General features: G+C 45.7%; 1 protein-coding gene across 8 annotated transcripts in view; it reads left to right on the top strand.

Moving 5' to 3' along the window:
* Nucleotides 1–21,701, top strand: part of LOC139264547 (tensin-3-like) — a 548,053-nt gene that overhangs the window by 489,591 nt on the left and 36,761 nt on the right. For all 8 annotated transcript variants that reach the window (XM_070881176.1, XM_070881175.1, XM_070881177.1 and 5 more), the window contains 3 exons: nucleotides 5,624–5,799; nucleotides 8,842–8,965; nucleotides 9,250–9,339. In XM_070881176.1, the coding sequence (XP_070737277.1) occupies nucleotides 5,624–5,799; nucleotides 8,842–8,965; nucleotides 9,250–9,339 (390 nt within the window). The remainder of the gene's footprint in view (nucleotides 1–5,623; nucleotides 5,800–8,841; nucleotides 8,966–9,249; nucleotides 9,340–21,701) is intronic.

A 21,701-nucleotide genomic window follows, 5' to 3' on the forward strand; every position in this document is an offset into this window, starting at 1 on the left:
CGCGAAAGTGACCTGGAGGCCTAAGCTATGGGTTGTAATTTTCCCGCATCATTGACATGCTGTAAAACGCACCCAACCCTGTATGCTGACGCATCACATGTAAGAACTACCTTTTGTCTGGGTCAAAAAAGGCTAAAACACTGTTGGAACATAGAAGGTTGCTTGCCTTATTGAAGGCGCGTTCTTGAGCGTCCCCCCCAAAACCAATCGCACCCCTTTCTGAGTAGCCGTGGAGAGGCTCCAGCAGCGTGCTCAAGTTCTGCACAAAGTTCCCAAAGTAATTGAGTAGCCCGAGAAAGGCGCGCAGTTCTGAGACATTCCGGGGCCTGGGTGCCAGACGAATTGCTTCGGTTTTGGATTCTGTTGGGCGGATTCCATCAGCGGCAATCCTTCTGCCCAAAGATTCAACCTCGGGCGCGCAAAACAGACACTTGAATTTCTTAACTCTTAGGCCTACACGATCCAATCGACTTAGTACTTCCTCCAAATTGCTGAGATGGGAGTCGGTGTCCCTGTCCGTGATAAGTATGTCATTTTGAAACACAACCCTCCCCGGGATGGACTTGAGCAGACACTCCACGTTGCGCTGGAATATAGCAGCTGCTGACCTGATGCCGAATGGGCATCAATTGTACATGAAAAGGCCTCGATGTGTGTTGATGGTGATGAGTAGCTTATACTCTTCAGTCAGTTCTTGCGTCATATACGCAGATGTGAGATCTAGTTTCAAGAAAAGATTTCCTCCAGCCAATGTGGCAAAGAGGTCCTCCGCTCTGGACAGCGGGTATTGATCCTGTAGGGAGACTCTGTTTATGGTAGACTTGTAATCCCCACAGATTCGTACGGATCCATCAGGCTTCATGACGAGGATGATGGGACTTGCCCAGTCGCTAAATTCCACGGGTGAGATAATGCCTTCCCGCAGAAGCCGGTCCAGTTCGTGTTCACTCTTTTTTTCCCTCACCACATAAGGCACAGCTCTAGCCTTGTGATGGACCGGTCTGGCATTCTGTGTGATGTAGATTTTAACTTTAGCCCCTTTGAAGGTACCCATACCTGGCTGAAAGAGATGTTCAAAACGTCTTAGAACTGTTGAGCAGGAGGTCCATTCCTCTGATAACATGGCGTCAACATCATCCCATTTCCAGTTTAGTTTTGCCAGCCAGCTTCTCCTCAACAGTGCTGGGAGATCTCCGGGGACAATCCACAGGGGAAGTCGGTTCACCGTCCTTTTGTGTGTGACAGAGAGCATGGCGCTGCCAAGGACTGGGACGATTTCTTTGGTATAGGTCCTTAGTTTGGTGTCGATCCTTGTGAGTTTTGGTCTGTTGCTTTTGTGCAGCCACAGCTGTTCAAATTGTTGGACGCTCCCGTGTCCAGTTCCATGTTGACGGGTATCCCTTTGAGTAGGACCCTCATCATTATTGGAGGCATCTTGTTGTAAGAACAGTGAACATTGATCGTGTTGACCCGCTGTACCGCGGCATCCCGGGCACTGTCCCCACCATCTTCTGGTCCGCTTTCCGACCCTTCCGATTCATATACCAGCCGAGCTGCCGTTTTTCTGCACATGTGAGCCAGATGCCCTGTATAGTTTCAGTTTCTGCAAACAGCATGCTGACATCGACACCCCCTTGTTGAGTGCCTTCCCCCACATCTCCAGCACAGACCGCTTCCATTGTTTCCGAAGGATGAGCTGCGTCTGGCTGATCTCTCTTGAGCTTCTCTCAGTCTGTAGTTGATTGCTCGCATTGTGGGTTGATGAGGTATGAACGGCCGTTCAAGTAGCCCTTGGTGGCTTCTGGCGCCACTGCCTGCTGATGAAGACCTGCTCTCCTGCCTTTGTCTGTGTGTGGGGGTAGCGGCTTGTTTCACGCTGTGAACCCCTTGTTCCCATGTTTCGTTAGTTGTTGTACCCACAGTATAGATCAACCTCGTTTCTTCTTCTCCTGCCAAGAATGTCTGTGCGACCAGTGCTGCTGCCTCTAGGGTCAAGTTCTTGGACTCAATAAGTTTTCGGAATATGCCTGCTTGGCCTATTCCTTCAATAAAAAAGTGTCTCAGTACTTCTCTCCTTAGTTCATCAGAGAACTCACATAAACTAGCCAGCCTCCGAAGTTCTGCCACAAAGTCGGGTATGCTCTGGCCCACACAGCATCTGTAGTTGTAGAATGTGTGTCTGGCCATGTGTAGGCTGCTCGCTGGCTTCAGGTGGTTTTTCACCATTGTGCTCAACTCCTCAAACGACTTCCTTGCTGGTTTCTCGGGTGCCAGCAGGTCCTTCATTAAGGCGTATGTTTTCGAGCCACAGCTGGTCAAGAGATGGGCTCTTCTCTTGTCTGCCTTATCATCGTCCAACCAGTCTTTGGTTACAAAGCTTTGCTGGAGCCTTTCTATAAAGTCCTCCCAATTTTCTCCAGCATTGTATTTCTCATCTGAGCCGTTGGTAGCCAGTCTGTGGATTCTGTGATCCCGTAACTCGTCGCCACTGTAAAGTCCTGACCCTGCAGTACAGACTTACACAAGGCACATGCTGAAGTCAAGGTCACTCTGGACCTGCACCTTTATTTCACAGCTCTCGAGTGCCTCTCTTGCCTGAGACCTGCCTTTATATACCTGTGTGGAACAAGTATGCAGTGTCTCCTGCAAGTGCACCCCTGGTGGTAAAGTGTGCTTGTGGATACAGGTCATATCTAGTTACAGTCATGTGTAGCATGGTAAGATACTTAGTTATATACAGTAGTGTGAGATACATGGCAGTGGTGGTTGGAGCTCAAATTCACAGCCCCAGGACATCACTGCAGGAGTACCTCAGAGCAGTGTCCTAGGCCAAACCATCTTCAGCTGCTTCATCAGTGACCTTCCCTCCATCATAAGGTCAGAAGTGGGGATGTTCATTGATGACTGTACAGTGTTCAGTGCCATTGCAACTCCTCAGATAATGGAGCAGTCCATGCCCGCATGCAGCAAGACCTTGATGACATTCAGGCTTGGGCTGATAAGTGGCAAGTAAAATTCGCACCATACAAGTACCAGGCAATGACTATCTCCAACAAGCGAGAGTCTAACCACTGCCCCTTGACATTCAAAGGCAATACCATCGCCGAATCCCCCACCATTAACATCCTGGGGGTCACCATTGACCAGAAACTTAACTGGTCTTGTTGCCACATAAATACTGTGGCAACAAGAGCAGGCCAGAGGCTGGGTATTCTGCGGCAAGTGTCTCACCTTCTGACTCCCCAAAGCCTTTCCACCATCTACAAGGCACAAGTCAGGAGTGTGATGGAATACTCTTCTGCCTGGATGAATGCAACTCCAACAACACTCAAGAAGCTCGACACCATCCAAGACAAAACAGCCTACTTGATTGGCACTCCAACCACCACCTTAAACATTCACTCCCTCCGCCGCCGGCACACGGTGGCTGCAGTGTGTACTATCTACAAGATGCACTGCAGCAACTCACCAAGGCTTCTTCGGCATTACCTCCCAAACCTGCAACCTCTACCACCTCAAGGACAAGGGCAGCAGATGCATGGGAACACCACCACCTCCACGTTCCCCTCCAAATCAAACGTCCTGACTTGGAAGTATATTGCCATTCCTTCATCATCGCTGGATCAAAATCCTGGAACTCACGCCCTAACAGCACCGTGGGAGTATCTTCACCACACAGACTTCAGCGGTTCAAGAAGGCAGCTCACCACCATCTTCTCGATGGCAATTAGGGATTGCAAAAAAAATGCTGGCCTTGCCAGCAATGCCCACATGAATGAATTAAAAAAAAAACTTGGACAGTTGATTGAAAAGGCTGGTTTAGTCAGACCCATACTATACATGATTTCAAGGCCATTTTAACCCTACTCGTCTGGGGGGAAAACAGACGGGTGAGCAGTTAAAATCGCCAAGATCACTTACTCGCCCTGGAGTTGCCGAGAGCTGACCTTTTGTGATTTTAACCAGCTCGACTGAACAGGTGGCAAGGACGTGTTATGTACATGTTGGGTCCTAATGTTGTCATTTGGACCTGACTACAATTTTTATTCGTTGCCTTGACTGGGAAGCTGCACTAATTATCCGCCAGGCCAAGCCAGCAAGAAAGCGGATCAGGGCCAGAGAAGGCCCCAAAAAGGTCAAGATTTAAATGAGGCCCTGGAATTAAAATACCCTGGACATCATTTTTGGAGCGGTAGGTAAGTTACCAACTCAGTGCTGCTTGCTCACTTGCTGAGAACTGGCCCACAGTTGAAATTGGGGCCTCAATATTGCTTACTTCCGACAGTGGGTGAGGAAAATTGTTTAATTCCGCAGTTTAATTGTCACCTCAATGAACACACAAATGTATTGTTTTTCACTTGGGTGCTTTAAGCAGTGACGATGACATGTTATGAATTTCTGTGTTCACAGGCAAGTTTATCTACTTTTATTGCTGTAAATTATTTAATATGTTTGTACATTCCTCCTTACTATAAACATAACAGTGGAGTTACTGAAAGTTTGAGAATAATTAGCTGACAGAGAGCTGTTTTGGAATGAAACATGCAGAAGCAAAGCTTCAATCTTCTGAAGCTAAGTTCTGCAATGGTATTTTCATCATTAGTAATCCTTCATGATATCATTTACCTGATACCACAGTACGTCAGTCCTCTTCTGTCAAGCATCAAACTTTCTTTTTGTCAGATTGCTTCTTTGTAAAAGAGATTGCAAAGCAAATTCCCAGTATATAATTTTGGTGTTTTCTTCCTTCCCTTCATTTCATGTGAGCAGTAGGTTGAGGATTGAAAAGTAAAATATTAACTGGGTTAAAATAACAACACTTATTGTTAGTATTACGCAGCAAGCAAAACAGAAGTTGTCTATAACTAGAAATGCAAAGCTAAGAAAAATATACTTCATAACTCGAATTTCTTTCAAAGTGGTTTTTGACTATCTCATTTTTATTTTACAGCTATTAATAGTAATGTCATGAGTGTGTACTCACTAACTATACATTTAATTGTTTACTTCCAAAATTATGAAACTGTTAACAGCTGTGGTGAATTGTACTAACTGAATTCACATGAAACAAGATACAATAACAACTTTATGGATGTCAGTGGTATTCCTCTGCCAAATTTTAAATTAATTCTGAAGTTCACAAGAAAGCTGATAGGACATCAGAGCAATTGCAGTGACAAAAAATGGATATTGTTGCATGGAGAGAAAATAGTGATGTCATAGCCCCTAATGGTTATTTATAGCTTTCTTATTGAATCAATCAGCGAGATGTTATAAGAAACATAGGTTGAAACCTGAAAATCTCTCAGTACTGAAAGGCCTCAAGATAAATGCTCTGTATTGTTAATATCTTAATAATGTTAGCGCAAAGTTTATAGCTACTAACTAAAAGTTGTTTGCTCATGTTGCAAAACCCCATGGAAAAATTATAACATGACGTACAATGAAACCGAAATGCTGCAAATATCTATCAGTCCCTATTCTGGTTTTCGAAGCCTTAAATGTAAATTAAAACCAATTATAAAGATGCACTTGAAGTTATAGACCTAATATTTAGGTTTTTCAACTAGTTGAAGATTTTTTGGGGCATCATTCCAACCATTAACATCTCCTTCATACACAGGTCTACAGGCGGATGAAGGTCGCATAACATTAGAAAGGACAAGGCAACTGAGTATTGGACAATATGAACGAGGTGATGCTCATCTGTTATATGATCAGAGTGGATGGATGAAATCCTCTGACCCTTGCCACTCCATACCCACAGGAACATTCACCACAACTGGCCAGTCAGGGGAGGTAGGTTGAACAATAAAAGAAATGAAATGTATTATGTATGAAGACCTCTCTTGGGTCCAACTCCTCCCCAAACAAAAATGAGTTGTGCCTTTTTTCTCCAAATTATTATTGGTTCCATCTTTTTAAAATGTTGAGATTGTTGTGTTGTTAATGCTGTTTGAAGAACTATAGCTACTTGTTTGCTGCTCCGATGGAGGCTACAGCTTAGCAGTCAATTCTTCAGAATGTTGTGTAAAATGGCAATTTTTATCAAAAGGTTTCTGTTTCGCTGGTGACTTATTTTTCTTCCCCCTGTTGTGCAGTCTCAGTTGATTTTGAGAATGAGCAGGTAATCTGTTCCCAATCTCCAGTGATGCTGTTGTCCTTCGCCATCCTGACATTCACCACATTGGCTTAAGTTGACTTGCCTATGGTTAGTCTTTTCAAAGGGTGCGGTTTTCTACAGAAACCCTGTATCTCATGGCAGTTGTGGGGACCCAGTAAGTCTCCCAAAATTTATATAAACCACTTATCAGTCCCTCTCCCCTTGTGACTTTGCAGAGCTTCTGTGAATTTACAGAAAAAATGCATTCATAACAAAATGTACTGTTCTGTCAATATTTATCCCTCTTGCCTCTGATTGGCTGGCTTAAGATCAGATGTTCACCTCAGATCTATTAAAACTGTTTTTATTTTGCACTAACAATGGCACTGGTTCTTGGCGCATTAGTCTTATGCGCCCAATCGCAACCTAAAAGTGAACCTGCTGAGATTTGCACAGTCTGACCGTTTGCCTAAAGAAGCCTGGTAAATGTATTTTCAGGTTGCAACTGGCCACACGAGACCTGTTGTGAGCTGAAAACTAGTATATGTCCTGTTCTGTATAAATAAAGGCCAAAATAGCAGGAGGAACATAATGATTTTTAAGCAAAGGTTTAGAGTGGTTCTTCGAAGTTTGTCAAACAGAAATCACGAATATTTATTATTAGCATAAAAAGCAGTTGTAAATTTAGCAGCATAATGGGGCCGGAGGAGGCATTTTTGACCATCTGACTCAATGGGGGGAATTTTAGCCCCCCCATCCCCCACACAAATGGGTGGGTTTTGGCCAAGTAGCATGTAGAAAAATCCCAAATCTACCTCCAACCTGCCCATTTCCAGTTTTAAGGCCCCAAGTTTCGACATGATTTGCTCCTGATTTTTAGGAGCAACTGGTGTAGAGTGGAGTATCTTAGAAATCGGAATTCACGCCATTTAGTTTGCTCCAGTTCTAGTCAGTTAGAACAGTTTCACTTTGGAACAGAATTTTTTTTTCAAAAGGGGGCGTGTCCGGCCACTTACGCTTGTTTTCAAAGTTTCATCAGTGAAAACTTACTCCAAACTAACTTAGAATGGAGTAAGTGAAGATTTTTGTACGCTCAAAAACCTTGTCTACACTTTAGAAAATCAGGCGTAGGTTACAAATCAGGCGTAGGGAATGGGGGGGGGGGGTTTAAAGGGAAGTTTACAAACATTAAGCACTTCAGTTTTACAAATAAAGAGCCATCATCAATAATAAATGATAAAAACATCAATAAATCAACCAATAAATCAATCAAAAAAAATGAATAAGAAATAATTTTTTTTTTTAAATCAATAAATAAAACATTTTCTACTTACCGACTGCAGCACTGGGAGCCCTCCAACCGCGTGCTGGGATTGCCCCCCCCCCCCCCCCCCCCAGTGTGTCTCTATCTCTCTGTCTGTCTGTATGTGTCTCTCATTCTTTGTCTGTCAGTGTCTGTGTTTCTGACAGCGAGGAGGGGGGGTAGAGGGAGAGAGAGGGGGGAAGAAGGGGAAGGGTGGGGAGAAGGGCCGGGTCCGGCCAGACTTCGGGCAGAGCCCAAGGCTTCGGGCAGGGCCCCACACAGCACCAGATTTACAGGTAGGTGGTGTTGGGTCGGGTCGGGGGGAGCGCGGGTCGGGAGGGTGGTGGAGGGAGGTCAGGTCGGGTCCAGTCCGGGGGAGGGCGGAAGCGGGAGTCGGGTCCGGTCCAGAGGCGGGGTGCGGGGGAGGTGGGGAAGCGGGAGTCGGTCCGGGGGGGTAGGGGGGAGCAGGAGTCGGGTCGGTGTCTGGTCCGGTCCGGGAGGCGGGGGGGGGAAGCGGGTGTCGGGTCCGGTCCGGAGGCGGGAAGCGGGAGTCGGGTTGGGGTCGGGTCGGGTCCGGGGGGGGCGGGGAAGCGGGAGTCGGGTCAGGGTCAGGTCTGGTCCGGGGGCGGGGGAAGAAGCAGGAGTCGAGTCGGGGCGGGAGGAAGCAGGAGCTGGGCGTGGGAGGAGCCTTATTCACGCAGCCCCAGTGAGGCCATTCGGCCAGGGCTAGGGGCTGCGTGCTTCGGGCCCCTCCCACACAGTTTTGGGCGCCTGGAGCTACTGCACATGCGCGCCCACTGTAGCGTGCATGTGCAGAGGTCCCGGCACTGTTTTCAGCGCAGGGACCTGGCTCCGCCCCTACAGCTCGTGCTGCACTGCGCCGAGCTGCAAACGACCTGCAGGGAGCTGGAGAATCTGGAAGTTTTTTTGAGGCGCACTTTGTGGCGCGAAAAACGGGCGTCCAGGTCGGGACTGCGCCGTTCTAGGTGCGGCTCGAAACTTGGGCCCTAAGAGTGGAGGGACAGTTGGGATGGGTAACCAACCCGCTTGCAGGAGACGGGCTGGTTATTTAAATATAATGAGACTGCATGCCTCAGAATTAACCACCATTTTAAATTTAACCCTGGCCGGCTGGGAAACCTGTCATCTAAAGGGTGTGCTGTATCCAGGTAAACATGTTTTTAAATTAAAGTGATGAAATATAGGGGCACTGGCCATATATTGCACTCTGTTAAGAGTACTCTTTATTGACAATACAGAATATTAGTAATGAACTTGAACGTATTTGTGCTTGTGAAGATTCTCCTTGCACATTAATCACCACGTTACTCAAATGCTGTGCAGCTGATCAGTTCCAGTTGTTAATGATGGTGGGCCTGTGAATTTAATCAATACCGACTTGTATCAACACATTTTCTGTTCTATTCTGCTGCAGCTAAACACCTCGGGATGTAGCCCTGGCCAGGATGAGGTGGATGGCAGATTGCTCAGCTCTTCCTCTGGAAATGAAGTGGTTCCTCCCACACCAGCATTTCCTATCTCACCACCAACTCCATATGGTAATAAACACTGATACCCTACTGTACTAAGTTACAAGGCATGAAGCCCTGAATTGTGAATTTTTAACGTTCAGAATTTGAAGCAGCTTAGAAAATTAACAAATAATTGAAATGTTGGTGTGCACCAACATTTAGTGTTGTTTATAATCAGTGGAGGAGTTCTGCCACTAGTCAACCTTAGTGCTATAATATTAGTTAATCAGCAGCCTGCTGATCTCAAGTACAGTCATTTGGCTGTCTGTAATCTGGAGAAATAAAACGACATCTGATTTCTTCTGTTGCAGTGAAAATTTCTCACAATTATTCTGCAATTTCTGTGTGCGGAGTTGGGGAACAGAGCAGCAGCACTTCAAATGTCTACAGAGTTGTCGAAGGTAAGGAATGCACTGTAGGGCTGGGCTTTTTCACTTCATTAACCTCATTAAGGGGCTCCCATAATGCACATTGGGCACTGACTTCTCACATCATAAAGCACTGCAGCTTGAGGCCTGCCTGCTATAATGCTCCCGAAGCACCAATGGTCCTCACACCCAGCACACATCCTATCTATTATGGTCCTGTTTTTCATGCAAATGAGGGAACCGGCACATAATGTGGTTGAAGCATCTGAGCCGCACTCTGAAGACATGGTCGGGTGGGGGGGGTGCGGGGGCGGTGGAGAGAGCAATTTTAACTTTGGATGCAGTCGTCTGTTACACATCTCATCTAATTTTTATTTCCACTGGCTTGAATTAAGAGTGAGATGTATGTTTTCTGTTTGTGCGTGTAAATCTCCAATTCGCTTTAACAAGGTCAAAATTGTCGTCGTCCAGAATACAAAGAAGTTGCAAAGATGTGAGGATAATCATATTTTATCTTTAACTGTAACACCATCTGCTCGCTGTTTTAAATAATGGAGTCTTGTCCTCTGTAGAGCTGATTCCAAGATCAGATGTTTTTAGGGAATGCATTTTAGGAAATAATCAGGATGTCGCTATTAATTTTCCATTTGTCACAAGTTTCAGATCTACCTGAGATATTTTCTTGGGTACAGTGGTGCTGGTCACTCCCATAAGCGGTCCAAGTATCTTATGTTCTGAGTTTGCACATAATTCCCAATATTTCGTTACATGATGATGTAACCCAGGATGTACCAATAGGATCTCATTCTGATCTGAACTGGATATCATGGAACCGAAATTCAGGGTTCCGGGAAGGCCATTCGGCAAAATCGATTGGCTGCCGCATTCCAGTCGATTGGCCCCCGCGACGCATATTCAACGCTGGGGTTTTTTGGGCATTGTGCACTTCCACCGCAAGCTGCCGACCTCCACCACGGTATGGGGCTTGCGGCCGTACTGACGGCATCAGGGTACGCGCCGCTGCTACACGGCCACACCACCCAAATTCACCATGAAAAGACTCGACTTTTTTTTTCCCCATAGTGCCCAGCTTTTTGGGTCGGTGCACTTTGCTGTGCTACTCGACACTGCTGGAGGAGGAGAACGGAGGATTACCGCGATCGAATATTTTTTGTCATAACTTTTTCTATTGCTTTCTGTGCATTTGGTAAACCTGCAGAGTACTGTTTATAAGTTTTGGAGCATTGTGAAATATTTTTAGTGGAGGCCTATAGGCCTCATTATCTGCTCCACAGAGGCCTGCTTGTGAGGGTCCAGCCTTCACCCAGAATGGGCTCAGTGTTGGCAGGGCGACATGTAGGAGAAAGCGGCGCTGTCATCAACGGGTACAGAGGCAGTGGGCATGTGAGGCAGCAGCCATGGCTGCCAAACAGAGAGAAGGGCCTGCAGAAAGCTGCAGACCTCCACATAGAGAGGGTGGCCAGGAGGGAGATGACATGAGGAGGAGGGTCATGTATGCTGAACCCCCCCACACCACATACTGGGCCAGGAACCTTGCCAACAGCAGCCTGCAGAGGCTCCGGAACATGAGGAGGAACAGGGAGAAGGCGATCAGCCAGCTGCCATGGGAAGTGGCAAGCACACACCTGGGGGAAGGAGGCCCTACTGTCAAAGAATCTACCGACATTAGTTCTCCGTCCTGGAGCTCAGTGATGAGCAATATTTGCGAAGGCTCAGATTTAGAAAGGACGTACTGAGGGAGCTGTGCAATGTCCTGTGCCAAGATCTGGAGCCTCACACAAGGCTCAAGACCGCTCTGACCATTGAGACCAAGATCACCATAGCTCTGAACTGTTATTCTACGGGGTCTTTCCAGTCTGTGACTGCAGACATCGCAAACATATCCCAATTCTCTGCCCATCGCTCCGTCTGGCAGATGACCGATGCTCTATATAGGAGAAGAGTCGAATATATATCCTTCCCAATGATCAAGGAGAAGCAGATGGAGCGGCAGGCTGGAATTGTCCAGATTGCAGGGTTCCCCAGGGTGCCATTAAATGCACATACGTTGGCCAGAGGGTGCCACAACACCATCCCGAACTCTTCTTTAACAGAAAGTGATTCCACTCCCTCAATGTGCAGCTGGTGTGCGACCACCAACGTTGGATCCTGGCAATTAATGCCAGGTATCTAGGCAGCAGCCACGATTCTTTCATCCTGCACCAGACCAGTGTGCCCGCCCTCTTCACTGGGCCAAATCAGTATTGTGGATGGCTGTTTGGGGACAAGAGATATCCCCTGTACATTTGGCTGCTGACTCCATTACGGAACCCCAGGACTTTGGCCAAGCATGCATACAACAACGCTCATTCTGGCACCAGATGCTTCATCGAGCACTGCGTCGGGATCCTCAAACAGAGGTTCCATTGCTTGGACTGCTCTGGTGGCGCTTTGCAGTACTCTCCTCAACGGGTCTCCATATTCGCGGTGGTCTGCTGTATGCTGCACAACATCATGAGGGGACAGCCGCTGGAGGTCGAGCCAGCAGTACCACCTGAGGAGGAGGAGGAGGAGGACCAGGATCCCCGTCGCCACCCTCCCAGGAAGCGTCGTCACCATCCCAACCCTGCAAGGGAGGTGCAGAGATGTCTCATCATTGTTCGATTGACATAATCTCATCCCCACATAACCCATTAACTCCTATTTTCGCTGGCCATCCTAATGAGTGTCTTCACACAGAATTGGCCACTCTCAAATGATACACCTGCCCAGATATAGGTACCAAAAAAAAATATTTATGACATGATCCAAGTCAGTGCAAAAAAAAAACACAACAAAAAACAGTACAAGAAACTTACACAAAAACATAATTTCTCACCCTTGTGCATCTCCTTATAACACCTCTTACGCGTGTCTATCCTGCTACTACGCTTAAGTGTCTCTCCTGTGGCTGCAGTATAGGTCTGGGTTTCTTGTGTGGAAGCTGCGGATGTCCTTCTTGGACGCCCTCGATCAGCTTTGGCCCTGGAAGGGCCAGGTGTAGACTGGCCACTACCCTCTTGGGAGGGTTCAGTCTGGCTTGGCTCGGGTGAGGCCATGCATGGAGGCACTGGCAGAGTGGCAGCTCTGGGGTCAGGAATGGTGTGATCCTGAGAGAGCACATCATCAGGATTCTGGTCTGAGGAGCCTGAGTCACTCACCGGGGGCGGCACATGACCACCACCACCAAGCTGAGGGAGGTCAGGTCGGTACATTGACGTGACACTGGAAGGTCCCTCGTGGCCCCTGGTGGACCCAGCCATGAATGCAACACTGAGGTGTTGGATGACATCAAGCTGAGACTGCATGAGAGCAGCCAGTGTCTCAAATCCACCAGTGATGGCTGCGGTTTGCCGCTCTATGGCAGCAGTACGATGCTCTGTGGCCTGTTGCCCAGAGTGCATAAGAGCATTCTGAGCCTTCCAGGGCCACGGCCATCCTCTCCAATCCAGCACCGATGCGCTCGTTCCCTTGCCCCTATGCTGAAATGGCAGCTGCCACCTCGCCTACAGGTTGTGGCATCGCAGCTGGATCCGCACAATCTGGGAGTCCACCATCGCCTGCACACTGGCAATGATGGACTCCATGATGTGCGCAGAGCTGCCGACTATGTGGGAGACAGACTCCTCCACACTCCTCACCACTTCCAAAAGCCTCTCTGGCACCCGTGTCAGTGCCCCAACATCTGCAAATGCATTGCCTCCACCCTTCTTTCATAAGCTGCAACATTAATGGCATCGTTTGAGTCCTCCTCAGCAGAACTCCTCTGCGGAGTCGCCCTCTGGCGAGGTGACACCTGAGTTTGCCTCGCCCCTTCACGATGCTGCAGCCCACTAGGCCCTGGTGCAACACCTAGTAGCAGGGCATTTGGAAAAGCAAAATTTGGTCAGGCAGAGTCAGCATGGATTTATGAAGGGGAAGTCATGTTTGACAAATTTGCTGGAGTTCTTTGAGGATGTAACAAACAGGGTGGATAAAGGGGAACCAGTGGATGTGTATTTGGACTTCCAGAAGGCATTTGACAAAGTGCTACATAAAAGGTTATTGCACAAGATAAAAGTTCATGGGTTTGGGGGTAATATATTGGCATGGATAGAGGATTGGCTAACTAACAGAAAGCAGAGAGTCGGGATAAATGGTTCATTCTCTGGTTGGCAACTAGTAACTAGTGGGGTGCCGCAGGGATCAGTGCTGGGACCCCAACTATTTACACTCAGTCCCTTCTTCCAAGTCGTTAATATAGATTGTAACGTAGCCAAGCTTCCTGACGATACAAAGATGGGAGGAAAAGCAATGTGTGAGAAGGACACAAAAAATCTGCAAAAGGACATAAACTGGCAAAGTGAGTGGGCAAAAATTTGGCAGATGGAGTACAATGTCGGAAAGTGTGAGATCATGCACTTTGGCAGAAAAAAATCAAATGGCAAGTTATTATTTAAATGGAGAAAGATTGCAAAGTGCCGCAGTACAGCGAGACCTGGGGGTACTTGTGCATGAAACACAAAAGGATAGTATGCAGGTGCAGCAAATAATCAGGAAGGCCAATGGTATCTTGGCCTTTATTGCAAAGGGGATGGAGTACAAAAGCAGGAAGTCTTGCTACAGCTATATAAGGTATTGGTGAGGCCACACCTGGAATACTGTGTGCAGTTTTGGTTTCCATAGTTACGAAAAGTAATACTTGCTTTGGAGGCAGTTCAGAGAAGGTTCAATAGGTTGATTCCGGGGAAGAGGGGGTTGACTTATGAGGAAAGGTTGAGTAGGTTGGGCCTCTACTCATTGGAATTCAAAAGAATGAGAGGTGATCTTATCGAAATGTTTAAGATTATGAGGGGGCTTGACAAGGTGGATGCAGAGAGGATGTTTCCACTGATGGGGATGACTAGAACAAGAGGGCATGATCTTAGAATAAGGGGCCGCCCATTTAAAACAGAGATGAGGAGAAATTTCTTCTGAGGGTTGTAAATCTGTGGAATTCGCTGCTTCAGAGAGCTGTGGAAGCTGGGACATTGAATAAATTTAAGACAGAAATAGACAGTTTAACCCCTTAAACGATAAGGGGTTATGGGGAGCAGGCGGGGAAGTGGAGCTGAGTCCATGATCAGATAGCTATGACATTGAATTGTGGAGCAGGCTCGAGGGGCTGTATGGCCTACTCCTGTTCCTATTTCTTATGTTCTTATGATCCCTGTACTATCTGAACTATATCAGACCGCGCACTCCCAGTATCTGAGCTGGCGCGTGTGGGTGGAAGCTGTAATGCGTTGGTGCCATCAATGTCCTCCTCTTCCTCATCAGTAGCATCCCGAAACGATGGGCTCCACACAGTCACCAGGGCTTGACCCCTCAATGTCTTCACTGCTCTCATTTGACATCACTTTAGGGATGTTGTGAAGGCTCTCATCCAGGCCTCCAGCTGATCTGCGAGGTCTTTCCTCACTCCCCACTGTGCTGGGTGTGTTGCCACAGTCTCTCATCTGCAAGCATAAATGGGAGAAGGGCTGCCGTGATGGGGAGGTAGGGGGTTGACACATGGAGGCTGCAACGAGCACACTTCCAGAAGGAAAGGCACAGTAGGCTGGCGCATTGAAGGAGAGAACACATTGGCCTGGAAATCCCAGCCTCCCCGGGTCAGTAAAAACGGACCCGGGAAGGCATCAGAAAAGCCTGTTTTCAGCGCACAATGTGCATGTGCTGAAAACCGGCTTTTCGATCTGTCAAGCTGGAGCTTGACAGATCCTCAGTATCTCGGGAATGAGTTCATTTGTACGGGCAAGATTGCGGTATTTACCCATATCTCGCCCAGCAAATGTCCTCAAAATTTTTGCGCTTGATAAAAGCAGGTGCATAGCCTACTTTTACAGGCTTAAGTGTTTAAAAACATACAAAAATATAATTAAATTAAATTTAAAAAACACATTTTACTTTTTTTTAAATTTCTGCCCACATTTATTTTTAACCATAATTTTAAAAACTTTTAAAAACTCGGAATTTTATTTTTTCCATATTTATTAATGTTAATTTTAATTATGTGAGGTCTGTTTTTTATTTGTTATTATGTTTAGTGTGTTTCTTTTTTTTTCTCATTGCTATTAATGAGAACTCATAGATAGGAGTTCTTATTGCTATTAATGAGAAAGCTGTGGAATACTGTACCTGATTGGCTGAGCAGTCACATGTGACTGCACCTTCGGCGTGGGAACCAGGAGGACGGGAGCGCACTTCGCAGCATGGGAAGAGAAGGCCTCCCTACCGGAATCCCACTCTTCTCCAGGACTACCGGGTACTTTCGTAGAAATGTTTCAGGTCAAAGGCAATTGCCCGCGGGAAGCCTCTGACCGCAATTTCAGCCCCATTAAAGGAGGGCCTTCACTTACCCACATCGCCGTCAGCAGTACCGTGGCCCACAGTGAAGGCACCATGTCTGCCCACGAGCGCCTCAACCCTCTCCTCCAAGGGTATGAGGACCTGGATCTCTGCCTCGCCACCACCTCTCCTCTTTTGCTCCATTCCATTGTGAGCCAGTTTGGCCTGCAAAACAAAGATTGGTTGGTGAGTACCACTATGATGACGCATCAGAAATGTGTGAGCAATTGTTTGTCCCTGACATGCAGCTGTAAGTGTGAGATGAAAGGGAGCCTCCATTGCGAGAACACACACACATATATATAGAGGCGTCAACAATGAAATGCTGCTTCAGTGACTAAACATTGAGGATGGGAAATAAGAGAAGGATGAAGAAGAGGCTCACAGATGCAAGGTCAGCAGTTGGTGGAACAGGTACTCACTTTCGTCAGACTGATGATGGCATTCAAACATTTTCTGCACTGTGTCGCAGTCTGGTTATGAATGGAGGTCCATGAAACCTCCCCAGCAATCTCCCTCCATGCATTCATGAACACCGCACGAGTGGGTCTCCCCACATCCAGATAAATCAGTCTCCTCCCACCCTCGACAGCTTGCATGAGCGTTTCCAGCTCTGCAGCAGTAAATCTGCTTGGCCTCCTTGGTCCACGAGCACCAGCCATCCTGCAACCCAACTCCTTCCCTCCTCCAGGCCTAGCTGGCCAGGGAGCAGCTGCATCGTTAAGTACACATTAACACAATGCTGAATTTCTCCGTGGTGACACCGTTTCAATCAAGCCACCCACACCACTGCAAACTGGCGTTTCCTGCCACTCCTCAGCGCAGGACGTCATTTTTTTTTTTTGCCTGAAATTCGATCGGGGGCCCACCGCAAATACTGCAGCGGTGATGGCTAGAAAAAGTCAAGAGGAGTGCCAGGTTTGTTGCAGCCCTGAATTTTGGCCCCCTGTCTTTTGCAATTGTGAGGAGGTCTTTCAACATGGAGTGAGTTAGCATGTGAGGGGATGCAAAGGAGGCCAAAAGTGAGCAGAGTAGACAACATGAAGGGCTGAGGCTACAAATGGACAGAGATTTTGAATTTAATGTGTTGGGAGATGGCAAACTAATAGGAGTTGTTGAGATTCGGAGTAATCGGGGAGCAGTACAGAATGTGGGTAATAGTATTTTGCAGGGGTTCCAGCAGACAAGAATTGAATTGTGGAGATAGATTATTAACCTGCAGTTACCTTTTGAGATCTTGGAGTATTTATTCATCTCCATCTTTTTCCCAACCATTTTTGTAGGTGCTCACCTCTTCACACATAAATAATAGCTACTTAGGGCACTAGCCACCCTGGAGTCAACCTCCACTCCTTCTGCTAAGTGACCATTCTCCATGTGTAAGACAAATCTTGGCAAGTTAATCAAATGCAGAGACCAGCACAGATGAGTACAATTCTGTTCTCCCAGATAAGTGCACATTCTAGCAGGAGATGTGAGACAGAAGTAGGAACCTTTGCTGATTTTCTCTTAGGAGCACTGAGGCCACTTGTAACACTCTCACTGTAGATAACTGAATCTAGCTCATTATTGAAGCTAGAACCTTCCGATCAGTATGATTTAGTGCTGCACAAGGTGCCGCCTTTAACCTCTAGGTTACTAGGGGAAGTTCCGAGTCTTGAAGCAAAACTTTCCTTCAGGAGATTAGGTTATGTGGGTAGAATTCATGATACAATATGCTGTGTATGGTCTGTGGAAGCAAGGTGCTTGATGGGCACGATGACTTGATTTCCATTCTACACTTTTTTCTATTAAAATATATGTTTAAAACTATGCCAAATTGCAGCAATACGCCAACCTATGTGAATATGATATAAGTCTCAAAAACATTTCAGTCATAGGATGTGTGAAGAAAGCGTTTGAAAGTGCAATGTTGATTTGCCCAGAGATTTGCCAGCACGTCAGCCAGACATCCAAGCTTATACCAAGAGCAAGAGAGTTGCTACTGCTGCTGCTTATTATTCCTTGTCCAGATCAGCACAGAGTGCAGCTTCACATTCTACCTGTTTCCTATGGGGTTGATTCCCAGGCATTGTTTGTTTACAAAAGTTCAGAACACATATGGAAAGGCTGTGAAATGATTCCTGCAGCGCGATACAGCTTCTTGTATTTTATTTTTGCCGACTGAAACCAGATTCCGTTTTATGAGGCAGCCTCTGGATGCAGACTGTTGTTATTATCACATACACTGCAAATAAGTTAGAAAGTTCAAAACTGTCATTGAAATCTACAGTGAGAGGGGACTTGGCCCAGCTGAAACTTTATATTTAGTTTCACCAATGTTTTTTAGTTATTTTAGGCGTTATTATTGCAGCTGTGGATTAACCTGAGGTCTGACTCTCAAATTATGCCCACAAGCTAAAACATGCAGTGATTCACTTCCTGTTTCTTCCTATAAAAATTGCAATTAGCCCATTAGTTTTGCAACAAAATCAGATAAAATAATAGAATAATAGGTTACAGGCATTACCTACATAGAAATATCTTTCTAGTAACAGTCAGCATGGATCAACGAGGGTAAGGTTGAACTTAACAAACGTCCTTGACTTCTTTAAGGAAGTTGCAAAGTAAATATAGTGGCAGGTCCTATGATATAGTTTATTTGGACATATGCCAAATTAAAGACTACAAATTGAAGGTTGCAGACACCATTAAAATGCAAAGTGCAGTCGGGACAGTTAAAGGTAGAGTTTCCGATCCAGAGGGAGTTCCACCAGATTGGTGGCAGTGAAGCCTCTGTGCCCATCCGTCTCTTAGACCTGTTGCAGCTGCTTGGATCAGGCTCAGTCACATGTTGTCAGTGTGCACTCGGTGGTGTGTGTTTATATGTATCTCTTACAATCTAATGTCTCAGAAGTAATGTCATGGTATCCAGTCAAAGATATTCTAACTCCAGGTTACTGAGAGGGATGTGTCTACCCAGCTGGTATCAGTAGGGTTACTTCTGAATCTCTGCCGTTTGCCATTGTCTACCTAAAATAATCCAAATTCAGTTACTTAAAAAAAAGGTTTGAGAACAAAAGTAAAGTGTGGACATTTATTTTAACATGCTGTTGAAACAGTTTATGAATAATGTTGAAAGGTATTTAGTCTCATGAACAGAGCAGTTTTGTTGGTATTATTTTTACAATAGGTGAATGCCTGTACCCATTGAATTTGAGGTATTTATATTCTACACTACGTTAATTTACATTACCTGACCGATGTGTTACCAGTCATTGTAAATCACTTCAGCCCATGAAGCCCACCTGGGTCCGCCACCTTACAATGCTGACCTCTGGTGGTGCAGTGTAGTGGCACAGAGGGTAAATGTCCTCACAGTTACCTCATGCAGTACCACACCCACTTTAGCAACCCTCCATCAAAAGTTTGACCGTTCAGCTGCTTAGTCACTTGCCTACGGACTCCTGCCTGGACCTTCAGTTTCGTTTCCAAGCATTTTGCTTGGCACTTTTTGTCTCCTCCCCCTTCAGTGTTGGAAAATGTTGTTAATGGGTTGAGACACCATTTAAGCCTTTTTAAAGGATTTTTTTGTCACTCTATTGTAACCCTCCTCTTTATCCCCATCCCTTTAACTTTCACTTGTATGGAATATTCTGCTACCATCATAAGTGTGCTTGCTGCGTCCATCCAAATCTGTGCCTGGAATTACATATAAACATAGAAACATAGATAATAGGTGCAGGAGTAGGCCATTCGGCCCTTCGAGCCTGCACCACCATTCAATACGATCATGGCTGATCATTCACCTCTACCCCTTTCCTGCTTCTCTCCATACCCCTTGATCCCTTTAGCCGTAGAGGCCATATCCAACTCCCTCTTGAATATATCCAATGAACTGGCATCAACAACTCTCTGCGGTAGGGAATTCCACTCTCTGAGTGAAGAAGTTTCTCCTCACTGCCTGCCATTCTGAAAAGGACCCGTTTATCCAGACTCTCTGCTTCCTGTCTGCCAACCAGTTCTCTATCCGCGCCAATATATTACCCCCAATACAATGATTACAAACTGATCTCAAAAAATGGAATGAAATTGCTTAATTTCAATTATGTCACTGCAAAATCCTTTCCTAACCTCCCGGATATAAATGCACTCATTGGAAAAATCCAGAATCTGAGTCTTCAGGGGAGAAATTGACCAGCCTTATGCACGATTTCTCGGCGATATTTTGCCTTTTTGCCGGTTAAAAAGTACTCGCCTAAATTGGCTAAAGTTAACGAATGGCGGTTTTGAAATATCGGCGAAAAGTGGATCGGTGACATGCGATGCCAAAAAAACGCAACGCTTAAAATTGATCATTCGGCAAACCCGTACTCAGAATGAAAAAAAAAACACCTGAGAAAACTGCGTTGAAGCCCCAGAAACAGCATATGAAGACCTACAAAAAAGGTAAGTTGAAGTTTTAATTTTTTAATTTTTCAGCGATTTATTAGTTATGTGTATAATGAATGTTTTCTGATTTTTTTTGTGTGTGTTTTCTCCTCTCCCAGGGCCTGTATTATTGGCGGTGATAGGCCTCGGGCTAAAGTTGTTGATTCATACCGTGGGGTGCATTTTTTTGGCAATTTTACCCCCTTAAAAAATGGCAACGATTTTAGTGGTATTTTTTCCGTAAAATAATGGGGGGAAAACGATATTGCCAAAAACTGAATTTCTAGCCCTTAAGGTTTTATGATTATTTCCATCATCTGCTGAATGTAATTTGTATGAAAACAGCAGTATAATGACCCCAATCTTCTGCAACAAAATAGCCCCACTCATATCCTCCACTCCTAAAAGCTTGAATGGCTGCTCCCTCAACTCCACAATCATTAGCTGATCTCTCAGTCACAGTGCCCCTGCTCTTTAAAACTCTCTCCCAAAAACACTCTAATGCTTCAAAAGCCTCATCATATCTATCTCTTTGACTGTACTTTTGCTTCCTCCAATATGTTTAGTTTTCTCCTCTCCCCTTGTAATAAAAATTTGTACACCGCATAGAGTACCGTTTGGGCACCCCATTGTAGAAAGGACATTCAAACCATCGAGTGTGTACAGCACTGATTCACCAGGATACTGACAGATGAAGAACTATCGGTAGACGAGAGATTTGAGATAGTGGGACGATTTCTACTGGAGCAAAGATTTATAACATTTTAATGGGTTTTTATAGGGTGAGTAGGGATAGAGTATTTCCTCTAGTTAGGGAGTCTTCAATTTAAAATTGACACTAAGTCAGCAAGGAAGGAAGTTAAGAGAAACTTCTTGTTAGATCGTAGAATGCTGTTCCAGAGGGACCGGTTGAAAGGAGACCATTGTATCTTTTAAAGGAAAATTGGGCAAACATTTGAAGCAGAGAAAGCTGCAGAGATTATAGTGGGAGCATGGGGCAGTGGGATCAGTGTAGTGTCAGCACAGACATGATGGGTCTTCAGCCCTCCTTTTGTGCTGTAACCATTTATGGTTCTATGTTCTTTATCAAGATGTGCATTAATATTTTCTGTATTATTAAACCCTTTGAGATCAAAAAACTGAGATATCAAATTGATCTTGGCATAACAGCCTCTTGATTGGAATTGTTGTCCATATTTCTTCCCCACAAGACAATTGACAGATTATTGGTGGTAACACACATAGCCTTGCTGTTGAGCGTTGAATAGGTCGCAGCAGATTTATTCCCTACAAATGTGAAAGCACTCTATAACAGTTTTGTAAGTCCGAAGCTAGAAATTTATACTTGCTCACGAATTGACTGTTGAAATGAGTAATATTTTGGGCCAAATGACACAATAAATATAATACTTAATCTTCACTTGGAGAATGTTTAAGATGCCCATCTTGGAGATTGATGAGTAGCATTATATACTGGAACGTGGAGTATTAAAATGCACTATACACTGATAGGGCCCAAGTTTCCCCAGGAGTTGCTCTGTTTTTTTTTGGAGCAACTAGATTTTTTTGGAGTAACTTAA

Source organism: Pristiophorus japonicus, chromosome 5 (genome assembly GCF_044704955.1).
Source record: "Pristiophorus japonicus isolate sPriJap1 chromosome 5, sPriJap1.hap1, whole genome shotgun sequence".
In the NCBI taxonomy this organism is placed as follows: Eukaryota; Metazoa; Chordata; class Chondrichthyes; family Pristiophoridae; genus Pristiophorus; species Pristiophorus japonicus.